Here is a 21,901-nt window from a genome sequence, read left to right as displayed (position 1 = left end):
GGTGACCCCTCATCAGTTGGAGGAGCAAGCTCTGCAAGGGATTTGTTGACCAAAAAACCATACAAGTGAATTTAAGGGTCATTACTGGTTAGGAGGTTATGTTTGATGACCCCAAGAAGTGGGGAAGACGTCATTCTTACTGAGGGGACCAAGTTGGACAAGTGCAGAGCTAATCTGCAGAAAAAACATTGTCGTAATCGTTTACAGTGGCCTCGTAAACGATTACACGAGAGAAATCACTGTTTTGTACAGAAAGTTGAACTGAAGTAGTCAGTTGTAGTGTCCTGGGTGATCATTGGCAAAAACTGTTAATTTAAAGCACAAGTCCACTTGTATTTACTTGGTGTTGGTGTTTGACTGGTGGTAGAGGCTGGTAGGTGATGGGAGGTGACCCCAAGAAGTGGGAAAGAAGCCATTCTTACTGAAGGGACCAAGTTGGACAAGTGCAGACCCAATCTGCAGAAAAAACACTATGGTAATCGTTTACAGTATCCTTGTAATCGATTACAGTGTCAAAAAAGGTGTAAACTTGATTTCTAAGGCATAATTTGAAAGGTCTTTGAGTATAGATTCCAACAAAACAAGAATCAACTCATTTGGAGTTCGGTGGAGAAAGTTATGAGCAAAAGAACAAGCAAAGGTGAGAGTTGGCAAAAATATATGAAACGCTAACTTGAAAGAATAAACTGTACCAACTCAGATGTCCAAAAATTACAAATTAGTAGTCATTGGAAAGATTTTTGAGTCTAGTTTCTAATAAAAAAAGAATCACATCATTTGGAAGTCGGTGGGAAAAGTTATCAGTAAAATAGCCAGCAAAGGTCAAAGTTGACAGCATGTTATCTCACCCAAGTTGCTCATCTCATAAACATTGTTTTTTTCCTTCATCATTGGGTGCCAAAACATCACTTCCCACCACTGAAACACCAGGACCAGCATAAGAAAAGTGCAAAAGTGCTTAAAACTCACCTTTTTGGCCAATGGTGACCCCAGTTTACCTGACTGAGTACCTGTGTTGGACTTTCTGTACAAAATCCAGTTTTGTCTCGGGTAATCGTTTACAGTGTCCTTGTAATCGATTACAGTGTCAAAAAAGGTGTAAACTTGATTTCTAAGGCATAATTTGAAAGGTCTTTGAGTATAGATTCCAACAAAACAAGAATCAACTCATTTGGAGTTCGGTGGAGAAAGTTATGAGCAAAAGAACAAGCAAAGGTCAGAGTTGTCAAAAATATATGGAACGCTAACTTGAAAGAATAAACTGTACCAACTCAGATGTCCAAAAAATACAAATTAGTAGTCATTGGAAAGATTTTTTAGTCTAGTTTCTAATAAAAAAAGAATCACATCATTTGGAGGTCGGTGGGAAAAGTTATCAGTAAAATAGCCAGCAAAGGTCAAAGTTGACAGCATGTTATCTCACCCAAGTTGCTCATCTCATAAACATTGTTTTTTTCCTCCATCATGGGGTGCCAAAACATCACTTCCCACCATTGAAACACCAGGACCAACCTAAGAAAAGTGCAAAAGTGCTTAAAACTCACCTTTTTGGCCAATGGTGACCCTAGTTCACCTGACTGAGTACCTGTGTTGGACTTTTTGTACAAAATCCAGTTTTGTCTCGGGTAATCGTTTACAGTGTCCTTGTAATCGATTACAATGTCAAAAAAGGTGTGAACTTGATTTCTAAGGCATAATTTGAAAGGTCTTTGAGTATAGATTCCAACAAAACAAGAATCAACTCATTTGGAGTTCGGTGGAGAAAGTTATGAGCAAAAGAACAAGCAAAGGTGAGAGTTGGCAAAAATATATGAAACGCTAACTTGAAAGAATAAACTGTACCAACTCAGATGTCCAAAAAATACAAATTAGTAGTCATTGGAAAGATTTTTGAGTCTAGTTTCTAATAAAAAAAGAATCACATCATTTGGAGGTCGGTGGGAAAAGTTATCAGTAAAATAGCCAGCAAAGGTCAAAGTTGACAGCATGTTATCTCACCCAAGTTGCTCATCTCATAAACATTGTTTTTTTCCTCCATCATGGGGTGCCAAAACATCACTTCCCACCACTGAAACACCAGGACCAGCCTAAGAAAAGTGGAAAAGTGCTTAAAACTCACCTTTTTGGCCAATGGTGACCCCAGTTCACCTGACTGAGTACCTGTGTTGGACTTTCTGTACAAAATCCAGTTTTGTCTCGGGTAATCGTTTACAGTGTCCTTGTAATCGATTACAGTGTCAAAAAAGGTGTAAACTTGATTTCTAAGGCATAATTTGAAAGGTCTTTGAGTATAGATTCCAACAAAACAAGAATCAACTCATTTGGAGTTCGGTGGAGAAAGTTATGAGCAAAAGAACAAGCAAAGGTGAGAGTTGGCAAAAATATATGAAACGCTAACTTGAAAGAATAAACTGTACCAACTCAGATGTCCAAAAAATACAAATTAGTAGTCATTGGAAAGATTTTTGAGTCTAGTTTCTAATAAAAAAAGAATCACATCATTTGGAGGTCGGTGGGAAAAGTTATCAGTAAAATAGCCAGCAAAGGTCAAAGTTGACAGCATGTTATCTCACCCAAGTTGCTCATCTCATAAACATTGTTTTTTTCCTTCATCATGGGGTGTCAAAACATCACTTCCCACCACTGAAACGGACCAGCCTCAGACAGGTGCAGAAGTGCCTAAAACTCACCTTTTTTTCCAATGGTGACCCCTGTTCACCTGACTGAGTACCTGTGTTGGACTTTCTGTACAAAATCCATTTTTGTCTCGGGTAATCGTTTACAGGGATGCTGTAAACGATTACCAGACCCTTTTTTCAACACCCTCACTCATCCCTTGCATAGGTTGCTCCTCCAACTGATGAGGGGTCACCCCACACTCCTTGGACACACATCACATCACCAACCACCCTCTCCCACCACTGAAACACCTGGACCAGCCTCAGACAGGTGCAGAACTGCCTAAAACTGAGCTTTTTTTCCAATGGTGACCCCTGTTCACCTGGCTGACTATCTGTGTTGGACTTTATGTACAAAATCCAATTTTCTCTCGGGTAATCGTTTACCAGGATTCTGTAAACGATTACCAGACCATTTTTTCAACACTCTGACTCATCCCTTGCACTACTTCGTCCCCCTACTCATCACGGGTCACTCCACACTTCTTGCGTTTACATCAATGACCAACACCCATCTCCCCACTCAGAATTTGATCAACTCCTTCCCATTAATTACCATTAATTTTACTGAAAATGGTCTCGTACTTTTCAATTCTTATTATAATGTTGCGTTCATTTTTCAATCACTACTTTTGTCATTATAAGTGAGATTAACACAAAGTAAAAATGATAGAGCGAGAGAGCGAGACAACGACAGCGAAGATGGAAGCTTCGAAGACGAACGAGAGAGCGAGAGAGCGAGACACAATATGGAAGGGTTGAACGAACTTCTTTCCCACCCGAAACCGCCCAAACCCAATTCTTTAAATTTTAACGAGAGAGCGAGAGAGCGAGAGAGCGAGAGAGCGAGAGAGCGACAAGGGTTGAACGAACGTCTTTCCCACCCTAAACCGCGACCCAATTCTTCAAATTTTAACCTCGAAATCCCAAAATACCCCTCGCCCCGTAACCCTTTCTCTGTTTTATTTTCAATTTATTTGGCCAATCAAGAGCTGACACGTGGCGTTGTTAAATCTGTGTCAAAATTTCGTTGTCCAAATAACATTTTCCATAAAACATAATATTTATGGTTTTTTATTTAATTCTTTATAAATTATTTTATATTTTAAAATAAAAATATAATTTTACTGATTGTTGTACAGATGTAGAGTAGAAATGAGAGTCTTCATCTAGCATCCCTCTAAACTGAAACCTGGTTCGTATGAGAATGAGAAAGTGAATAAAATGTGTGCTTAGGTTACATAATTTCATTCGGTCCGATGGAGTTCGAGGTGAAGGTGGTGGGAGGTATAGACTCCTGTTTCGTATCCCTTCCCCTCTCACTCATCCAAACTCTTCAGTCTACGCGCTCGACACCTCTTCCTCAAATCATCGCTCTCGAGCTTCGCTCTCCTCCTCACACCTGGTTCGTCTCTTGGTCCGGCGCCACTTCTGCTTCTTCCGCCATAGAGGTGCGAAACTTCTCCTTTTGCACCTTCTCACTCACTCGCTTTCCGTTTAAATTCTATATGAGGCCTCCAAAATAACTTGTGCAGGTTTCTCCTCAATTTGCGGAGTGCATTTCCTTGCCGAATCACGCTATTGTTCAAGTGAGAGCTTCTCCCAATGTGCCGCACGCTTCTCTCGTCATCATAGAACCAAACACGGAGGACGACTGGGAAATCTTGGAGCTCAACGCCGACCTAGCCCAGGGTATAATCCTCAACCAGGTACGCCATGTAATTGGACACTCGCTTAACCCCAACGTACTACAATTCGATCGAAAGTAACTTAAAAGTAGGCATTGAAATTCAGTTGTATGTACTTGTTTGAAGACTAAAAGGTCACAACACACTAAAACTAAAACTATATTATGCAGTAGTTAATTGAAGAATCTCCCGAATTTAAGCTTCTGGAAAACTTAGTTTTAACTTATGATTAAAACCTTCTGAGAAAGTTCATTTTATTTTCTTATTTTATCTGTTACAAGTGTCTAAGGAGAAGTTTATCCAAATAATTTTTTTGAAGTAGAACAAACTCACAATTTAAATTTATTTTATGCATAAATAAATTTTTGGAGAAGCTAATAGGAGAGAACTTTTACAAGTTAACTTTGCATAAACTAATTTTATCTTATGGAAAAGCTTTTTCATTTTTCTTTATTTTCTTGTGAGATTTTATGGATAAATTTATTCTATCAAATCCTAATTATGGATTGGAATGTTGCTATTGAGAATTTTGTCAGGTATGTCTCCATCTTCACTGTAATAATAGCGGCATATGTTTTTTCATTGTGAGTGTTTGTTGCTGCTCTAATGTGTCCATTGCCATTCCTATTTAGATAAATTTTCTATGAATTGTCTCAGGCATTAGTTTGATTAATAAAGAAGAAAAAAATATTTTACATAAAAAAAGATAAATGGGAGTAACAGTACAGACATGGGGATGGAATAGACACTCCCTTTCTTCTTTGAAAGATTACTGGAGACCAAATGCTACTTTAACATCTAGAAAGAGAGAGAAAGTAGACATAATAGATGATATCATGTGATAGGATGAGAGATAGAGAGAAGTAATTGGTGTTGAAGGCGAGTATGATATATAGAGGTTTTTGTGTGCCACCACTTTTCTTTATTTTCTTTCGGTGAACTTCTTTATGGATCTAAATACTAATTTTCTATTATTTTAACTATATTCTTTTGCCTTCGCTTTTCTACCGGCTATATGAAAAGGAAATCAACCAGTATGAGAAGAAATGAATCTATTTGATCTCTCTATGTTACATTTATATAATGATGTGGGTAGCTTGATGCAGGTCAGGATTGTCTATGAAGGGATGAGATTTCCTTTGTGGTTGCATGGTCATACTGTCATCACATTTCAAGTGACGTCTGTTGATCCGAAGAATGTGGTAGGTAAGATGATACCTTTTTCTGTCTCTATAGTTCTTTGGTATCATCACATGCTTGGTCTAAGCTGCAAATGTCATTAATGACAATGTAGTTTTTGCTTTCTTTTGATGTGTAAGCTGGAAATACCCTTTTGAACTATTGTGACAAACATGATAGAGATGTAGTTATCATTAGATGCCAAAATAAAAGTGCAAACTATGTTCTTCATGATCAGGGTTTTCTCTTTTTTTTTAATCAAGGATATTTATTTGAGTTTGCACATGTGTTAGACACTATTTGATTTGCTTCTAATGCTGCTTGTTGAGAACTATCCCAAATATATATAGGAATTGGGCAGCATTGTTGCTTTAGTGTATGGTGGTGGTCATATAGTTTATATTTTATGCATTAAAGTATTCTGCTTATGAATTTATAGATTGAGTCATTTTACAGTATCTATCAAACATTTGGATAATTTATTATCGATGTCACTTGAGATAAAAATATGTTCTTGAGGGCTTGAAAGACACCTCTCATGTTCTGTTATTTATATAGATAAAGAGTTGATACAATAGAGAGATAGAAGGTCAAGTCACTGTCCTAGACTGCTAGGTACTATGATTAGAGATAACCCAACACACTACTCCCTATTTTACTCCTACTGACTACACTAACAAGTAGACTTAGTAATTATTCTAACACTCCCCCTCAAGCTGGAGCATACAGATTGTATGTACCAAGCTTGGAACAAATAAACTCGATCCGAGGTCTCCTTAATGACTTAGTCAACACATCTGCGAGTCGGTCATTTGATCCAACAAACTCGGTACATATTTCTTTTGACAATAACTTTTCCCGAACAAAATGACAATCAATTTCTATATGCTTAGTCCTCTCGTGAAACACTGGATTTGATGCAATGTGAAGAGCAACTTGGTTATCACAATACATCTTCATACTCTGGATGTCGCAGAAGCTAAGCTCTTGAAGGAACTGTTTCACCCCATATAAGTTCACATGTTAGTGACGCCATTGCCCTATATTCAACTTCCGCTGTTGATCGAGCCACTACATTCTGTTTCTTACTTTTCCATGAGATAATGTTTCCTCCAAGGAAAACACAATATCCAGTAGTAGATCGTCTATCAATAGGAAAACCTGCCCAATCGGCATCACAATATCTTGATACCTGAAGGCTTCCTTTTTCTTCATATAACAGCCCTTGCCCGGGAGCCTTTTTCAGATACCTTAGAATGCGAATGATAGCATTCCATTGGCCAACACATGGAGCTTGCATGAACTGACTAACCACCCCAACAACAAAAGATAGATCTGGCCTTGTAATAGTGAGATAGATTAGTTTTCCAACTAGCCTCCTATATCTCTCCGGGTCGGAGAATAACTCACCTTCTTCTGTTGTTAACTTTTGATTTGGGTCCATGGGACTCTCAACCGGTCTACAATCAATCATGCTTGTTTCTTGCAAAATATCCAGAGCATACTTCCTTTGGGAGATTACAACTCCATCTTTTGACTGAGCTACTTCAATGCCTAAGAACTATTTGAGGCTTCCAAGATCCTTGGTTTGGAAATGTCTACACAAGTACTCCTTCAATTGAGATATTCCAGCAGTATCATTCCTGTAATAACGATATCATCAACATATACAATTAAGTAAACACATTTTCCGAGAGACGAGTGATAATAAAAGACTGAATGATCTGCTTCACTGTGTCTTAGCCCAAATTTCTGAACAATGGAGCTGAATTTTCCAAACCAAGCACGTGGTGATTGCTTGAGTCCATATAGAGATCGGTGCAATTTGTAAACCATACCAGACTCTCCCTGAGCAACAAACCCAGGAGGTTGCTCCATATCAACTTCCTCCTCAAGATCACCATGGAGAAAGGCATTCTTGATATCCAATTGATGAAGTGGCCAATGACGAATTGCTGCCATTGCAAAGAACAGACGAATGGTAGTCATCTTGGCCACGAGAGAAAATGTGTCACAATAATCAAGGCCATTCACCTGAGTGTACCCTTTTGCAACTAGCCGGGCTTTGAGCCGATCAATGTCACCATTAGGGCCAACTTTAATTGCAAAGACCCATCGACAACCAACAGCCTTTTTGCCCGGGGGAAGTGGCACAAGCTCCCAAGTATTACTGTGGTCAAGAGCCTGCATTTCAGCAATCATGGCTTGTCTCCATCCAGGATGATCAAGTGCTTCTTTCACATTTTTGGGTATAACCACAGAGGACACTGAGGATAAAAGGAGGGCGACAATCTGTGATAGCTAAGAAAATTATAAATGAGAATAGGGTTTTCTAGTTCCTCTCGGTTTTCTGGCTCCTTTCTGATTCCTCTCCTATTTTTATCAACAATGGCGTCTGGAAGTGTTCTTTCTTTCTCTGGAAGTCCGTCAATTACTTCCGAAAAGCTAAACGGAAAGAATTACCTCTCTTGGTTTGCTGCCGTGGAAATGTGGTTTCTCGATCAAGGACATTATGACCACCTTGAGCAGGATGGAAGCCAAGTACCTTCTGAGAAAGCTGAACAATGGAAACAAACAGATTTCCAATTGTGTGCCCTATTGTGGCAATCTGTGGAACCCCGACTTTTGATATCTCTTAGAGCCTTCAAAACATGTCACTCTTTTTGGAAGAAAGCTCAAAGCATTTATGCTAATGATATTCAACGTCTCTATGATACAACAAACAAGCTTGCATGTCTCAAAATGACAGACCATGATATGGTCTCCTTCATGACTGAAGCCCAAGCAGCTGTGGAAGAGTTGAGAATGTTCTTGGAAGTGGATAATTTATTATCGATGTCAATTTTGGTGTTGGTGGATTAGTTGCCTTGACTTGAAGAACTTGAATTAAGTAAAACAATGTATTTTCTTATTACACTGTTACAATAAATTGTTGTATTTGTAGAGTACAAAAGAGCATAATACAAAAGGTCAAGGCTCTTTGTTAAACCCTAACCTAATAGTTGGGTTGCCATACATTAATAATAATAAACATTACATTTCAACACTCTCCTTCAAGCTCACCAAACTTGTAACTTATAAATAGAATTCTTAGGCCCCCTTAGAGATTTAGTCATAATGTTTGCAAGTTGTTCATTAAAGCTGATAAAATCAGTAATAAGATCCTTGGACCGTAGCTTCTCTCTAACAAAATGACTATCAATTTCAATATGTTTTGTTCTCTAATGAAACACTAGATTGTCACAATACAACTTCATCTGCTCATTTTCAAAAAATTTTAACTCTTGAAGGAGTTGTTTAATCCACACAAGTTTTCATGTAGCTAGAGCCATAAATCGATATTCTGCTTCTGCACTATCGAGGAACAACATTTTGTTTCTTAATTTTTCAAGATACAAGGTTCCCTCCAAGGAATACACAATATCTTGTAGCCGATCTTTTGTTAATTGGACAATCAGCACAATCTGCACCACAATATCCTTGGACTTGAGTACTTCCCTTGTTCTCATACAACAATCCCTGTCCTGGGTTCCCTTTTACATATTTAAGAATGTGAATCACAACATTCCAATGATCAATGTGTGAATTTTGCATAAATTGGCTCATAACTCCCACCGGATAAGAAAGACCAGGTCTTGTTATGGTAAGATAAATGAGTTTTCTTGCCAACCTTCTGTATCTCTTTGGGTTTGAGAAAAGTTTACCTTTGTCTCATTAACATGACTATATTTACCAAAACAAGCAACACTGCAAAGCTCAATTGGAAAAATTAATTATCATTCAGTTGTGCAAAATATAGTCGGGCTATGCAAAGTTTTGGATTGAAACGATGTGAGGCGGATCATTCAGTGTTTTATGGTCACTCTACTCTTGACAAATGTGTTTATCTTATGGTTTATGTTGATGATATTGTTATTTCAGGAAATAATGTCACTAGAATTGTTCAAGTAAAGAATAATTTGTTAAGCCATTTTCAGACCAAAGATCTGGGTCGTCTAAAATATTTTCTTGGCATTGAAGTGGCACAATCAAAAGAAGATGTCATCATTTCACAAAGAAAATATGCTCTTGATATTTTGGAAGAAACAAGCATGACAAATTGCAAGCCCATTGATAGTCCTATGAACTCAAATCAAAAGTTAATGAAGACCATGGTGAACTTTTCTTAGACCTAGAGAGATATAAAAAGGTTGGTTGGAAAACTTATCTATCTTACCATAACAAGACCTGAACTTTCTTATCCAGTGAGAGTTGTGAGCCAATTTATGCAAAATCTACATGTTGATCATTGGAATGCTGGGATTTGCATTCTCAGATATGCAAAAGGGAACTCAGGACATGGATTGTTGTATGAGAACAAGGGTAGTACTTGAGTCAAAGGATATTGTGATGCAAATTGGGCTGGTTGTCCAATTGACAGAAAATCTACCACATGATATTATGTATTACTTGGAGGGAACATTTTATGTTGGAAAAGTAAGAAACAAAGTGTTGTTGCTCGATCTAGTGTAGAAGTGGAATATCGATCTATGGCTCTTACTACATGTAAACTTGTGTGGATTAAACAAATCCTTCAAGAGTTGAAATTTTGTGAAAATGAGTAAATGAAGTTGTATTGTGACAACCAAGTAGCCCTTCACATTGCCTCTAATCCAATGTTTCATGAGAGAACAAAACATATAAAAATTGTTGTCATTTTGTTAGAGAGAAGCTACTGTCCAAGGGTCTTGTTACTGAATTTATCATCTCTAATGAACAAATTTTAGACATTCTTACCAAATCTCTAAGGGAGCCTAGAATTCAATTTATATGTTCCAAGGTTGGTCCATATGATCTATATGCTCCAGCTTGAGGGAGAGTATTGAAATGTAATGTTCTTTATTATTATTTATGTATGAGAATCCAACTATTAGTTAGGGTTCTAGGAAGTGCTTGACCTTTTGTATTCTACACTATTGTACTCTATAAATACAGGAGTAAATTGTAACAATGAACAAAAAGGAAAAATACACTGTTTTACTTAAATCTGAGTTCTTTAACTGTAACAAGCATTATGACATAGAACTATTCAAGTGTTTGGACAACATTGAAGTCAAATGGGTCAGAATTGGAACAAATTCCAGTAAAAGGCAAGGGATGAATAGCTATAACAAGCTAAATAGGTGTGAAAACCCTTTATAATGTTTTATATGTACCTGATGTTAACCAGAACTTGCTTGGTGTTGGTTAGCTGCTTGAGAAAGGGTTCAAAGTTATCTTTGAAGATAAAAATTGCATAATCAATGATCAAATAGGCCTTGAAATGTTCAAAGTCAAGTTGAGGAGCAAAGTTTTATTTTTATCCAACAAAAAAAGGAGCAAATTGCATTTTCAGTTATAGCAAGCTCAGTCAATCTTTGGTACAGAAGGATAGGTGTTAGGCATGGAAGTAATGAGAGGGTTAGGAAGAAATTTAAAGATAAAAGTAGTGAAATGACTAGTGTTTACAGGGGGGAGACCTTTTAGGAAAGTCTATATATTCTTATCTTGTGGGATGTTAAGGGACATACCTAGCAGTAGGTCATTTCTATCATTTGGGAATGAACTACATGCTGAAAAATCAACTAGTTCATGGAATTCATTCCATTACAGAAAAGCCAGCTGACTATGAAGCTTGGAAATTTGGGAAGCAAACAAGGAAACCATTTCCTGAAAGTAGCTGGAAGGTAACTCAGAAACTGCATCTTGTTCACACTACTGGTGGACCACAAAGAACTCCATCACTAAAAGGAAGTAGCTGCAGTATACACAATAACAAGAATGTGCTGGATTTATTTTCTTAAATTCAAATCAGAAGTAGCTGCAGTATTCTGGAAATTCAAAGCACATGTAGAAAATCAAAGCAATTGCTGTATTCAACTTCTAAGGTTAGACAATGGAAAGGAGTATATAGCTAATCAATTTCAACAATTTTGTGATGAAGTTGGGATTAAGCATAAGTTGTTGACTCCTTACACACCTCAACAAAATGGAGTGAATGGAAGGATAAATAGATCAATCATGGAGATGGCCAAGTGTGTGCTTCATGGAATGTATTAGTGCTATCTGTTTGTCTATAGTGTTATATGTTGAGAACGCACCTTTAGATGCTGTGTACTTTTAGGAACTTTCCAGATTTGTTTCAGTTTTAAGTAAGCCAAGTTTATTCCATTTCAATTTGTTGTTAGTGGATTAATTATTCCCCAATTGTTTGCTTAGCTAGTGGCTAGAATCACAAGCTGATATCTTAGTTTGTTAATTTCTGAGTGTATTTAAATTAAGTTGCATTCTCAGTATTTTATTAGTTTTGGATCTCTGTTTTTATCTCTGTTAAGAACTGCCTTTGTTCCTAAAAATTCAATAGGTGGCATTATACCTAATTATTTATTATTCTCTTATTCAGAGGATTCTTACTGTTCTAATGTAAACAAGTTTCTTTTGATTATCAATCTAACACCTGAGACTTTGTCAGTGCAACTAATGGGAGGAACTAAAGTTGCTGTTGCTCCAAAAAGTCGCAAAAAAAGTTTGGATTCAGCAGGAGATTCACGCCAAGACTCCTTTAATAAAGAACACACTTCTAAGATGCTGCTTCGTTTACAAGATCCAAAAGGATTATGTAGTATCAGTACTCATGTCAAAGGAGTTGACCTCAATGTAGGGCTTACTACTGTTGCTTTTGTTCACCCAGAAACAGCCAAAAGATACTCATTCAACATGCTTCAGTTGGTTTTGATAGTACCCAGAGTTTCCAAGGAGAATGTTAATATTTCAAGAATTAATATTATGAAAAAAAGAGGTGGTTCAACTACTAATGAAGTTGAAAATGTAAATATTGACAAGACAGAATATCGACAAGCAATTGCTCAGTTGATGATTTCAGAATCTGTGGGTGAAGGACATGTGATGGTAGCTAAGTCTCTTCGCCTTTATTTGAGAGCTAGCCTACGTTCATGTATGTCAATTTATCCTAATATCCATCTTACCTGATCCTTTGTATTTAGCAATCAATTGCAGGTTATTTTCTCATGAGTTTAATTGTGCGGAATATTGCACCTAGCAAATTATTATTAAATGTATTTTATGTTTGGTGTTAGGTTATCTGTTTCTATAGTTAGGAGAAAAGCAGTCTCTAATTGCATTTTGACTGTGCATCAAGCTGTCATGCATTGATTAAGGAATAAGCTGTTTTTTAGTTTGAAAAACCGTAGGTTAGCCCAGGTACATAAACTTAAAATATGGTATTTGAAGAAAATTACAGTGGAAGGGTCTAAGGAGGTTTGCTCCTTTTTTCTGGATTTGTTGGTTTTAGCAAGAGTATAATTATAGATTTTCCAACGATATTAAGCTTACTATCTCTGAGAATTTTTACTGTCCGTGTTCAATGTATATATCAGTTGAAAATTTACCTTTATTTTTTATATCTGATTTTAACAAGAATTGCCTTTGTGATTGAATAGGGGTTTATTTGAAGGCATGCAATACTATTTTGGAAAAAAATATTCCTTCAACCTCTCTTTTTCCTTGTCAATTCAAACTACTAAGGCAGGAGAATTCTGTTGAGAAAGATGGTCTAGAAGTTTCTCATGGCCACAATCATCACATTGATAAAAAAGTCCAAGCGAAAGCTACATCAGGTTTCTTTGTGGATACTATAGATTGGTCAATCCAAAATAAAGTTCTAGAAGCTGTCTCTGATGAATTCAATCACAAAGCAGAGGAAGAGAATACAAATCAATCTCAGAATCCAAGGGAATTACAGAGTCTTGTAAGACTATGGTATATCACACAAATTAAGGCAATTACTTCCATTTCAGGTATGGAGGTTAGTTCCTTGATTATGGGTGATAAAACCTTGCTTCATTTTGAAGTAAGCTGTTACAAGCTTGGGAGTAATGGGAAGGCTCAGTTTGCCTATAGTCCTTCAGAGAACAGTGGCAATGCAGCTGAAATGTTGTTTTTATTGACATTTGGTGAAGAAGATCTGCATAATGGGAAACTTAGTGCGTATGAAGTTGCTCTTGGTGGAGAACTTGATAACATTAGTATTGTGGACCTGAAGGTTTTTGAAAGGATGAAATTGTGTGATCCTGTGTCTATTGTTTCTATAGAAGAGAGAACCCCTGAAGACCACATTAGTTCAAATCTATCTCCGCTTGGCTGGATGGAGAAAACTGCGGATGATGTTATCAACAGTAGGTCTATTTTGGGAAGGGGAGGTGGAGGGGTTAAGTGTCTGTTACTTTATCAATTGATTGTTCTCATGGCCTTTTTTTTCCCAATAAAATCTTAAATGGTCCTTCATGATCATTGTTGTTAATAGATGTACCAAGCCAAGTAGGAAAATTTCCAAATGATATGTACAACAGATATAACCCTTGGCAATGAAGGATGCAAAAAATGTTTGTACATAAAAATTAAACATGACCATAACCTTTGCATATGTTGTTATGATTGGTTGGCAAGGATACTGCAGGAAGTTATTTAGAGAGATCTCATGTGAATAATATCCGTGAGAATTTGATTTTTAATTGAGCTCGATGGTTCTTAATCCTGTTCTACCTGTTTTATCTGTTGAACTTATTTGTTGCGTAAGATTCCCTATTTTTTCCTAGTCACTTTGGACTGTTAATATAGAGGGTTTGTTAGAATTTGGTTTGAGGTATGCTGGATTCATCTGTTTTCCTCCTTGATGCTGCTCCTCATTAATTTGAATTTTATTCACTTAAATATCATGCATTCTTTGGCACTGAGATGCCCTTTGGCTTAATTTGCTGCTTTTGCTGACTGCAGGAATGTTGATATTGTTATGTTCTGCATCTGGTTTGTGGTTTGGCACACACAACTTACCACTCCCTGGACATGTTCTCATATATGGACCACCTGTGAGTACAACATAAACCTTCGTAAGTTCAATATAAAACATATATGGCTTTTAGAAAGTGGATTTTTAGTTGAATTTAATCTTATAAAACAATTGTTTAAAGTCAGATTTGAATCCACTTATATATTATAATTTTATCATATCCCGTGACTCCATTTTTCAATTTCATTGCTTGCTATCAATTTTGGCTTAAGTGTATTTTCAATTTAGGATATATTGATAACTTGATTGATTAAAGATGTGGTAGCCTGTAAAAGTGCTAAGGAGTAATTACCGTATACCAATAAAAACTAAATTGCAAAACATACCAAGAAATCTTTTTTCTTTTGTAATGTCTTTGATAAATTTTAAGGAAAGTGACAGTGTATAGAATAGTTTACACTTGTAATTACTTTAGTATGTGATAGTAACTAGCTAACTTATACTGACCGTTAGGTAGGTAGGTAGATGAGCTGTAGTCTAGGCAGCATAACTTGCTATGCAAGCTACTGAGTTTGTATAAGTACCTGTTCTTGTACTTAAACGAGTAATGCAAATTCATTTTCAATTTGTGTAAACCTTTCTCTTTTAGCTTGGTTTTAGTTTCTTCATGAAGTGAGTCCTACTCAACTCCCTCAAATTGGCTGAAGTTTGTTTTAGAGTTGCTTCATATCACATCACGAAAATACTGCCTGCTTTGCTTGTCTTTAAGTTGAGAATCTAGCTCTTCATATTGAGATTTCACATTATGCTTAGTGAATCTTTCATATCTACTTCATATTATTGATCTGGCCACAAGAAAAGGTTACCAATCTGACGAGTGAAATATCAATGCATTTGACATTTAAATATTTTCCCCAGGGCTCTGGAAAAACTATATTAGCAAGAACTGTGGCAAAATCTCTTGAGAATCGTGAGGACATCTTTGCACACATGTATTGATATTAATTCTAATTTAGTTGTTCCTTTATGATTTTCCCAATTATTGTAATTTTCAATTGCTCCTGTTTGGATTTAATGATTTCAGCTTTCAATGTTATGCAGAATTTTTATTTCCTGCTCTAAACTTTCCCTTGAGAAGGTCCCAGTTATTCGCCAAGAACTTGCAAACCATGTAATTGAAGCTGTAAATCATGCCCCGTCTGTGGTTATCTTTGATGATCTTGATAGCATAATTTCTTCCCCTGACTCTGAAGGATCTCAACAGTCAATATCTGTTGCTGGACTCACAGATTTTCTGGTTGACGTCATGGATGAATATGGGGTAAGAAATATGCCTCAATTGTTACTTAATGCGGTTTCTCTGGAATGTTATGCATATTATTGTTCCTTGTCACCAATGTTGTTAAACTTGAGAATTGTAAGGGGATCAAAAAGGGGATAAAATATCGTAAATCAACTTGTAAGAGTTACGAGTATATGAAAAGTTATTACCATAAATAGGTGCATCATTAAAAATAATATAAATGATCAAAATATCTCATACGTAATTCATAAAATGGTCAATAACAACTAAAAATAGGTTCATAATTCATAAGATTGTCATGCATAAAACACCTAATCAATTCATAAATGTTTAATACAAACAAACTATTCAAGAAAATCTTTCATATCTGTTAAATATAGTGAAAACTTTGTATGAGATTAATCTTTCTTGTGTTGAATGTATAATAAAAGGAAAATAGACTAAGCCCAAAATACAAATAAAGGATAATAACAAACTAATTGAAGATAAAAGATAAAGATAAGATAAAAATATATATCTAACAATATCAAATACAAGATAATCAATGTCATCCTCCACATGATCTTCATTTCCATTAATGTCCTCTCTTGCATGACCTTCATCATTATAAAGAATTGGAGAAACCTCTAGATCATCCATAGGTGTAGCAACACCACCTCTACTAGCATCTTCATCTTCTCCAACTTCAACTAAGTTGTCTTCATCAGAAGCAACATCATTAATGTTATAGTCCTTTGTTTTTCTAACATCCTTCTTCAATCATGAATTTCCCATCACAGACCACATCATTCATGGTCTTTTAATGTAATTGATTTCTTTTCTTGGTATGGACTTAAATAATTATAAAATTATTTAAACATCATAATAGCCTCTAAAAGATAACTATAAAATCAATTTCATAGATTTAAATTCTTACCCTCTCAAATGCACTCCAATTATGCTAAAAAAGTGGATGAACTTCAAGTCAAACTCAATACTCTATAATTCTGAATGTTCATCACCATATGATTCCCACCATTGTGATGGGGATTTAATTTTTAGTGTACGTTGAGCTATTGGACTTGCCAAAAAATCCATATTTGCTTTTGAACCTATCCAATGTCTCATCAATGTCTCCCACCAACCTATCGAAACAATCATACATTCCACGTTTCACCTCATAATCAACTTTAAACTCAGTGCAACATGGGATTAAGGTAATAGCTTGCAGCATGCAATGGCCTATGCAATAACCCTTTGATATTTAGACCAACATGGTCCCTTTTCTCAATATCTTTCAAACCAACAACCCTTTGATATTTAGACCATATTTTCCTGTTCTGTTGCATGCATGCAGCAAGGGACTTGTTGAAGTATAATGTCATTATTTTATTATTAATACTTATGTTAGGGTTTTGTTAGGGGCTTCCCACCTTTTTATCTTTCAGAATTACTGCTTCTATAAAAACAACAGTAAAGTGTATCACTTTAGCTTAATCAAAATATAAGATTCATCTTCTCTGAACTTCAAGTTGGTATCAAGAGCCAGACTCTTTGTCTATAGTCGGCGGCATCGTCTCACTGTCATTTTCGCCTTTCGCTCTGCTGTTCGCTGCCGTCGTCGCCTCCATCGCCGCCCAAAGTCGCTTTCTCCGGCGAAGTCAAGGGTTAGGTGTGCCTTGAGAAGCGCAACCCAACCCTGGTGGTCCAGTCCTCTGAAGCCTCCGCACCAGCCGCCACACGCCGCTTCTTTCCGGCAAGTCCGCCGTCGCCGCCGCCGCCGAACGTCGTTTTCTCCGGCGAAGTCAAGGATTAGGTGCGCCTTGAGAAGCGCAACCCAACCCTAGTGGTCCCGTCCTCCGAAGCCTCCGCACCAACCGCCACGCGCCGCTTCTTTCCGGCCAGTCTCGGTGTCAGAGTTTCACCGCGTCACTGCAGATCGTCTCGCCGGGGCTTCTTGAGTGTGTTTTGGTTCCTGTTTCTCTGTTTTGTTGGCTTGGGCTCATACCTAGGGTCTTCTTTCTCACGGTTTTTGAAACCCTAAGTCCCATCTCTTCTCTAAGTTTAAAATGGCTTCTTCTACTGGAAGTAATTCCTCTTTATTTGCTACCCCTATCATTACATCTGCAAAATTGAATTGGAAAAATTATTTGTCATGGTCCTCAGCCGTGGAATTGTGGTTTCTTGGTCAAGGACACCATAATCACCTTGAACAAGATATTTCTATGGTCCCAGACGAAGAAAAATCTCAGTGGCAGAAATTAGAGTTTCAGTTATGTGCTGTTTTGTGGCAATCAGTTGAGCAAGAGGTTTTAGATATCTTGAGACCCTATAAGACATGCTCCTCTTTTTGGAAAAGGGCCCAAGATATTTTTGCTAATGATGTTCAACATCTTTTTGATGCAACCCAAAGAGCAACTTCTCTCAAACAAGTCAACCATAATATGGTTTCCCATGTAGCAAAAGCTCGGGCTGCGGTAGAAGAGTTAAAGAACTTCTTTGTAGCTAATTCATTAGAAAATCTCAACAAAAAGCTTGACAAGTTTTACATGGTCCTAATTTTGAAAAGTTTACACTCTGATTTTGATCATGTACGTGATCAAGTTTTAGCTGGTGATCAAATCCCGTCGATGGATGGCTTAGTTACTCGACTCCTTTGGGTACCTACATTGGTAAAGGAAGAGAATTTAAGTGATGCTATTGAAACATCAGCAATGGTGACATCGCGAGGAAGAGGAGGAGGTAGGAGCAATCAAGGAGGACGTGGTGGTCGAAGTGGATGTCCTCAATGCTCATATTGTAAGAGAATGGGTCATACCCAAGATAAATGTTATTCCTTGCATGGCTTTCCAGACAAAGCTGCTCATGTGTCTAAATCTGATAATTCAGAATCTAGAATTTCTGATGAAGAGTACCAAGTGTTTTTGAGGTACAAGTCTAAAAAATCTTCTAATCTTGGCCAATCCTCCTCAATGCCAAATGTGTCAACTGCTTGCATCTCTCAATCTGTGGAAGGTCATAGTCCATGGATTCTTGACTCAGGTGCCTCAGATCATATCTCTGGTAACATCCCTTCATTTTCTTCCATGTCCTCTTCGAAAACTCCTCATTTCATTACTGTTGCCAATGGATCCAAAGTTTCATCTCAGGGGATTGGCAAAGTTTCCCTATCTCCTTCACTAAAATTGAATTCTGTTTTGTATATTCCTCATTGTCCTTACAATTTAATCTCTTTAAGTCGATTGACTCGTTCTTTAAATTGTTCTGTAACCTTTTCTGCTAATTCCTTTGTTATACAGGAACATGGTACGGGTCGTCTGATTTGAGAAGGACATGAGTCACGAGGACTTTATTTCTTAAAACCTAACTCCTCAGTTTCCTGTTTTGCAACTTCATCCCCAAAACTTTTGCATGATCAGTTGGGTCACCCAAGCTTATCCAAGTTGAAGATGATGGTTCCTAGTCTCAAACACATTCAAGTCTTAGATTGTGAGTCTTTCCAGTTAGGAAAACATGTTAGATCTTCCTATCCTAAAAAGTCTGAGACGCGATGTAATTTTACTTTTTCAACTATTCACTCTGATATTTGGGGACCGAGTCGTGTTACTTCTTTTGGTTTTAATTATTTTGTAACCTTCATTGATGAATTTTCTCGATGTACTTGGGTTTATTTAATGAAAGAGAGATCTGAACTTTTGGCAATATTTGTGTCTTATTTTAATGAAATTAAGAACCAATTTGGGAAGACAATTAAAATCCTCAGAAGTGATAATGCTAAGGAATACTTTTCTGCAGCATTTTCTTCATTCTTATCTTCCCAAGGAATTTTACACTAGTCAACATGTCCCCACACTCCACAACAAAATGGCATTGCAGAGAGAAAGAATAGACATCTCATTGAAACTGCACGCTCCTTGATGTTGAATACTAATGTTCCTGTTCATCATTGGGGTGATGCAGTTTTTACTGCCTGTTTTCTAATCAATAGGATGCCTTCTTCCTCTCTTGAGAATAAAGTCCCTCACTCTATCATTTTTCCAAATGACCCTCTTTACCATGTCTCTCCTCGTATATTTGGGTGTACTTGTTTTGTTCATAATGTTTATCCAGGTCTTGATAAACTCTCTACAAAAGCTATTAAGTGTGTCTTTTTGGGATACTCTCGCCTTCAGAAAGGGTATAAATGTTATTCTCCCTCAACCAAGAGGTATTATATGTCTGCTGATGTCACATTCTTTGAAGATACACCTTTTTTCTTGTCGCTCATTTGTTCAACAAATGTTTCCTCTACCATCATGTGATCCCTTGGTTACTCCTGCTTCTTTACCTCAAACTCAAAATGAAAATGACATTGTTCCTCCACCTCTTCTCACATATCAGCGTCGGACACAATCTCAAACTCCAAACACTGAAGATCCTCGAGACTCAGATCCTCCTTCATCAGATTCCCAAACCATGGATCCTTCATCCTCTTCACCCTCTCTTGACTCAAATAATAATTGGCCTATTGCCCTTCGGAAAGCTATTCGCCCTACTCGTAATCCTTATCCTGTTTATAATTTTTTGAGTTATCATCGTTTGTCTCCTCCATATTTCTCCTTTGTTTCTTCCTTATCTTCCATTAAGGTTCCTAATAATGTTCATGAGGCACTTGGTCATCCTGGATGGCGACAAGCCATGATTGATGAAATGCAGGCACTTGAACACAATGGCACTTGGGACCTTGTTCCTCTTCCTCTTGGTAAGAAGCCTGTTGGTTGTAGATGGGTCTATGCTATTAAGGTTGGTCCTACTGGTGCAATTGATCGTCTCAAAGCTTGTCTAGTAGCTAAGGGATATACTCAAGTCTATGGCCTCGACTATTGTGATAACCTTTTCTCCTGTGGCTAAAACCAGTACTGTTCGTATTTTGCTTGCTATGGCTGCCATTCGCCATTGGCCCCTTTACCAGTTGGACATTAAAAATGCCTTGCTTCATGGTGATTTAGAAGAAGAGATATACATGGAGCAACCTCCTGGGTTTGTTGCTCAGGGGGAGTCTGGGTTAGTTTGTAAATTACATCGTTCCGTTTATGGTTTGAAGCAATCACCTCGAGCTTGGTTTGGTAAATTTAGTCGGGTTGTGCAGAATTTTGGATTGAAACGATGTGAGGCGGATCATTCAGTATTTTATAGTCACTCTTCTTCTGATAAATGTGTTTATCTTGTGGTCTATGTTGATGATATTGTCATTATAGGAAATGACGTCATTGGAATTGCTCAATTAAAGAATCATTTGGTCAACCACTTTCAAACCAAAAATCTGGGTCAGCTAAAATATTTCCTTGGTATTGAAGTGGCACAATCAAAGGAAGGTGGCATCATTCCACAAAGAAAATATGCTCTTGATATTTTGGAGGAAACAGGCCTGACAAATTGCAAGCCTATTGATAGTCCTATGGACTCAAATCAAAAGTCAATGAAAGACCAAGGTGAACTTTTCTCAGACCCAGAGAGATATAGAAGGCTTGTTGGAAAACTCATCTATCTTACCATAACAAGACCTGATCTTTCTTATCCGGTGGGAGTTGTGAGTCAATTTATGCAAAATCCACATGTTGATCATTGGAATGCAGTGATTCGCATTCTCAGATATGTAAAAAGAAACCGAGGACACGAATTGTTGTATGAGGACAAGGGAAGCACTCGTGTTGAGGGATATTGTGATGTAGATTGGGCTGGTTGTCCAATTGACAGAAGATCTATTTCAGGATATTGTGTTTTACTTGGAGGGAACCTTGTATCTTGGAAAAGTAAGAAACAAAGTGTTGTTGCTTGATCTAGTGCTGAAGCTGAGTATCGATCTATGGCTCTAACTACATGTGAACTTGTGTGGATTAGACAACTCCTTCAAGAGTTGAAATTTTGTGAAAATGAGCAGATGAAGTTGTACTGTGACAATCAAGCGGCCCTTCACATTGTCTCCAATCCAGTGTTTCATGAAAGAACAAAACACATAGAGATTAATTGTCATTTTATCAAAGAGAAGTTATTGTCAAAAGATCTTGTTACTGAGTTTGTCAACTCTAATGAACAACTTGCAGACATTCTAACCAAATCTCTAAGGGGGCCTAGAATTCAATTTATATGTTCCAAGCTTGGTGCATATGATCTATATGCTCCAGCTTGAGGGGGAGTGTTGAAGTATAATGTCATTATTTTATTATTAATACTTATGCTAGGGTTTTGTTAGTGGCTTCCCACCTTTTTA

The 21,901-nt window shown here is 37.2% G+C and overlaps 1 protein-coding gene and 1 pseudogene across 6 annotated transcripts in view; one reads left to right on the top strand and one right to left on the bottom strand.

Moving 5' to 3' along the window:
- The first annotated feature begins 3,833 nt into the window (after positions 1-3,833).
- Positions 3,834-21,901, top strand: part of PEX1 (peroxisome 1) — a 42,790-nt gene continuing 24,722 nt past the window's right edge. For 4 of the 6 annotated variants that reach the window (XR_015780900.1, XR_015780899.1, XR_015780903.1 and 1 more), the window contains exons 1-8: positions 3,834-4,129; positions 4,214-4,387; positions 5,473-5,572; positions 12,036-12,518; positions 13,024-13,758; positions 14,357-14,448; positions 15,288-15,361; positions 15,471-15,690. Coding sequence is in view for 1 of the 6 variants with exons in the window: in XM_088094735.1 (XP_087950861.1) it covers positions 3,938-4,129; positions 4,214-4,387; positions 5,473-5,572; positions 12,036-12,518; positions 13,024-13,758; positions 14,357-14,448; positions 15,288-15,361; positions 15,471-15,690 (2,070 nt within the window). In the remaining 5 variants the exon portion in view is untranslated. Of the gene's footprint in view, positions 4,130-4,213; positions 4,388-5,462; positions 5,573-12,035; positions 12,519-13,023; positions 13,759-14,356; positions 14,449-15,287; positions 15,362-15,470; positions 15,691-21,901 lie in introns of those variants that run through there. The other 2 variants (XR_015780901.1, XR_015780902.1) reach the window with 2 other exon arrangements.
- Positions 16,017-16,885, bottom strand: LOC148194955 (uncharacterized; annotated as a pseudogene).

This window comes from Vigna umbellata, chromosome 7, assembly GCF_029865625.1.
Source record: "Vigna umbellata cultivar VRB3 chromosome 7, Vumbellata_1.0, whole genome shotgun sequence".
Classification (NCBI taxonomy): domain Eukaryota; kingdom Viridiplantae; phylum Streptophyta; class Magnoliopsida; order Fabales; family Fabaceae; genus Vigna; species Vigna umbellata.
The sequence above is the reverse complement of the archived record's forward strand: the minus strand, read 5'-3'. Positions and strand labels throughout refer to the sequence as shown.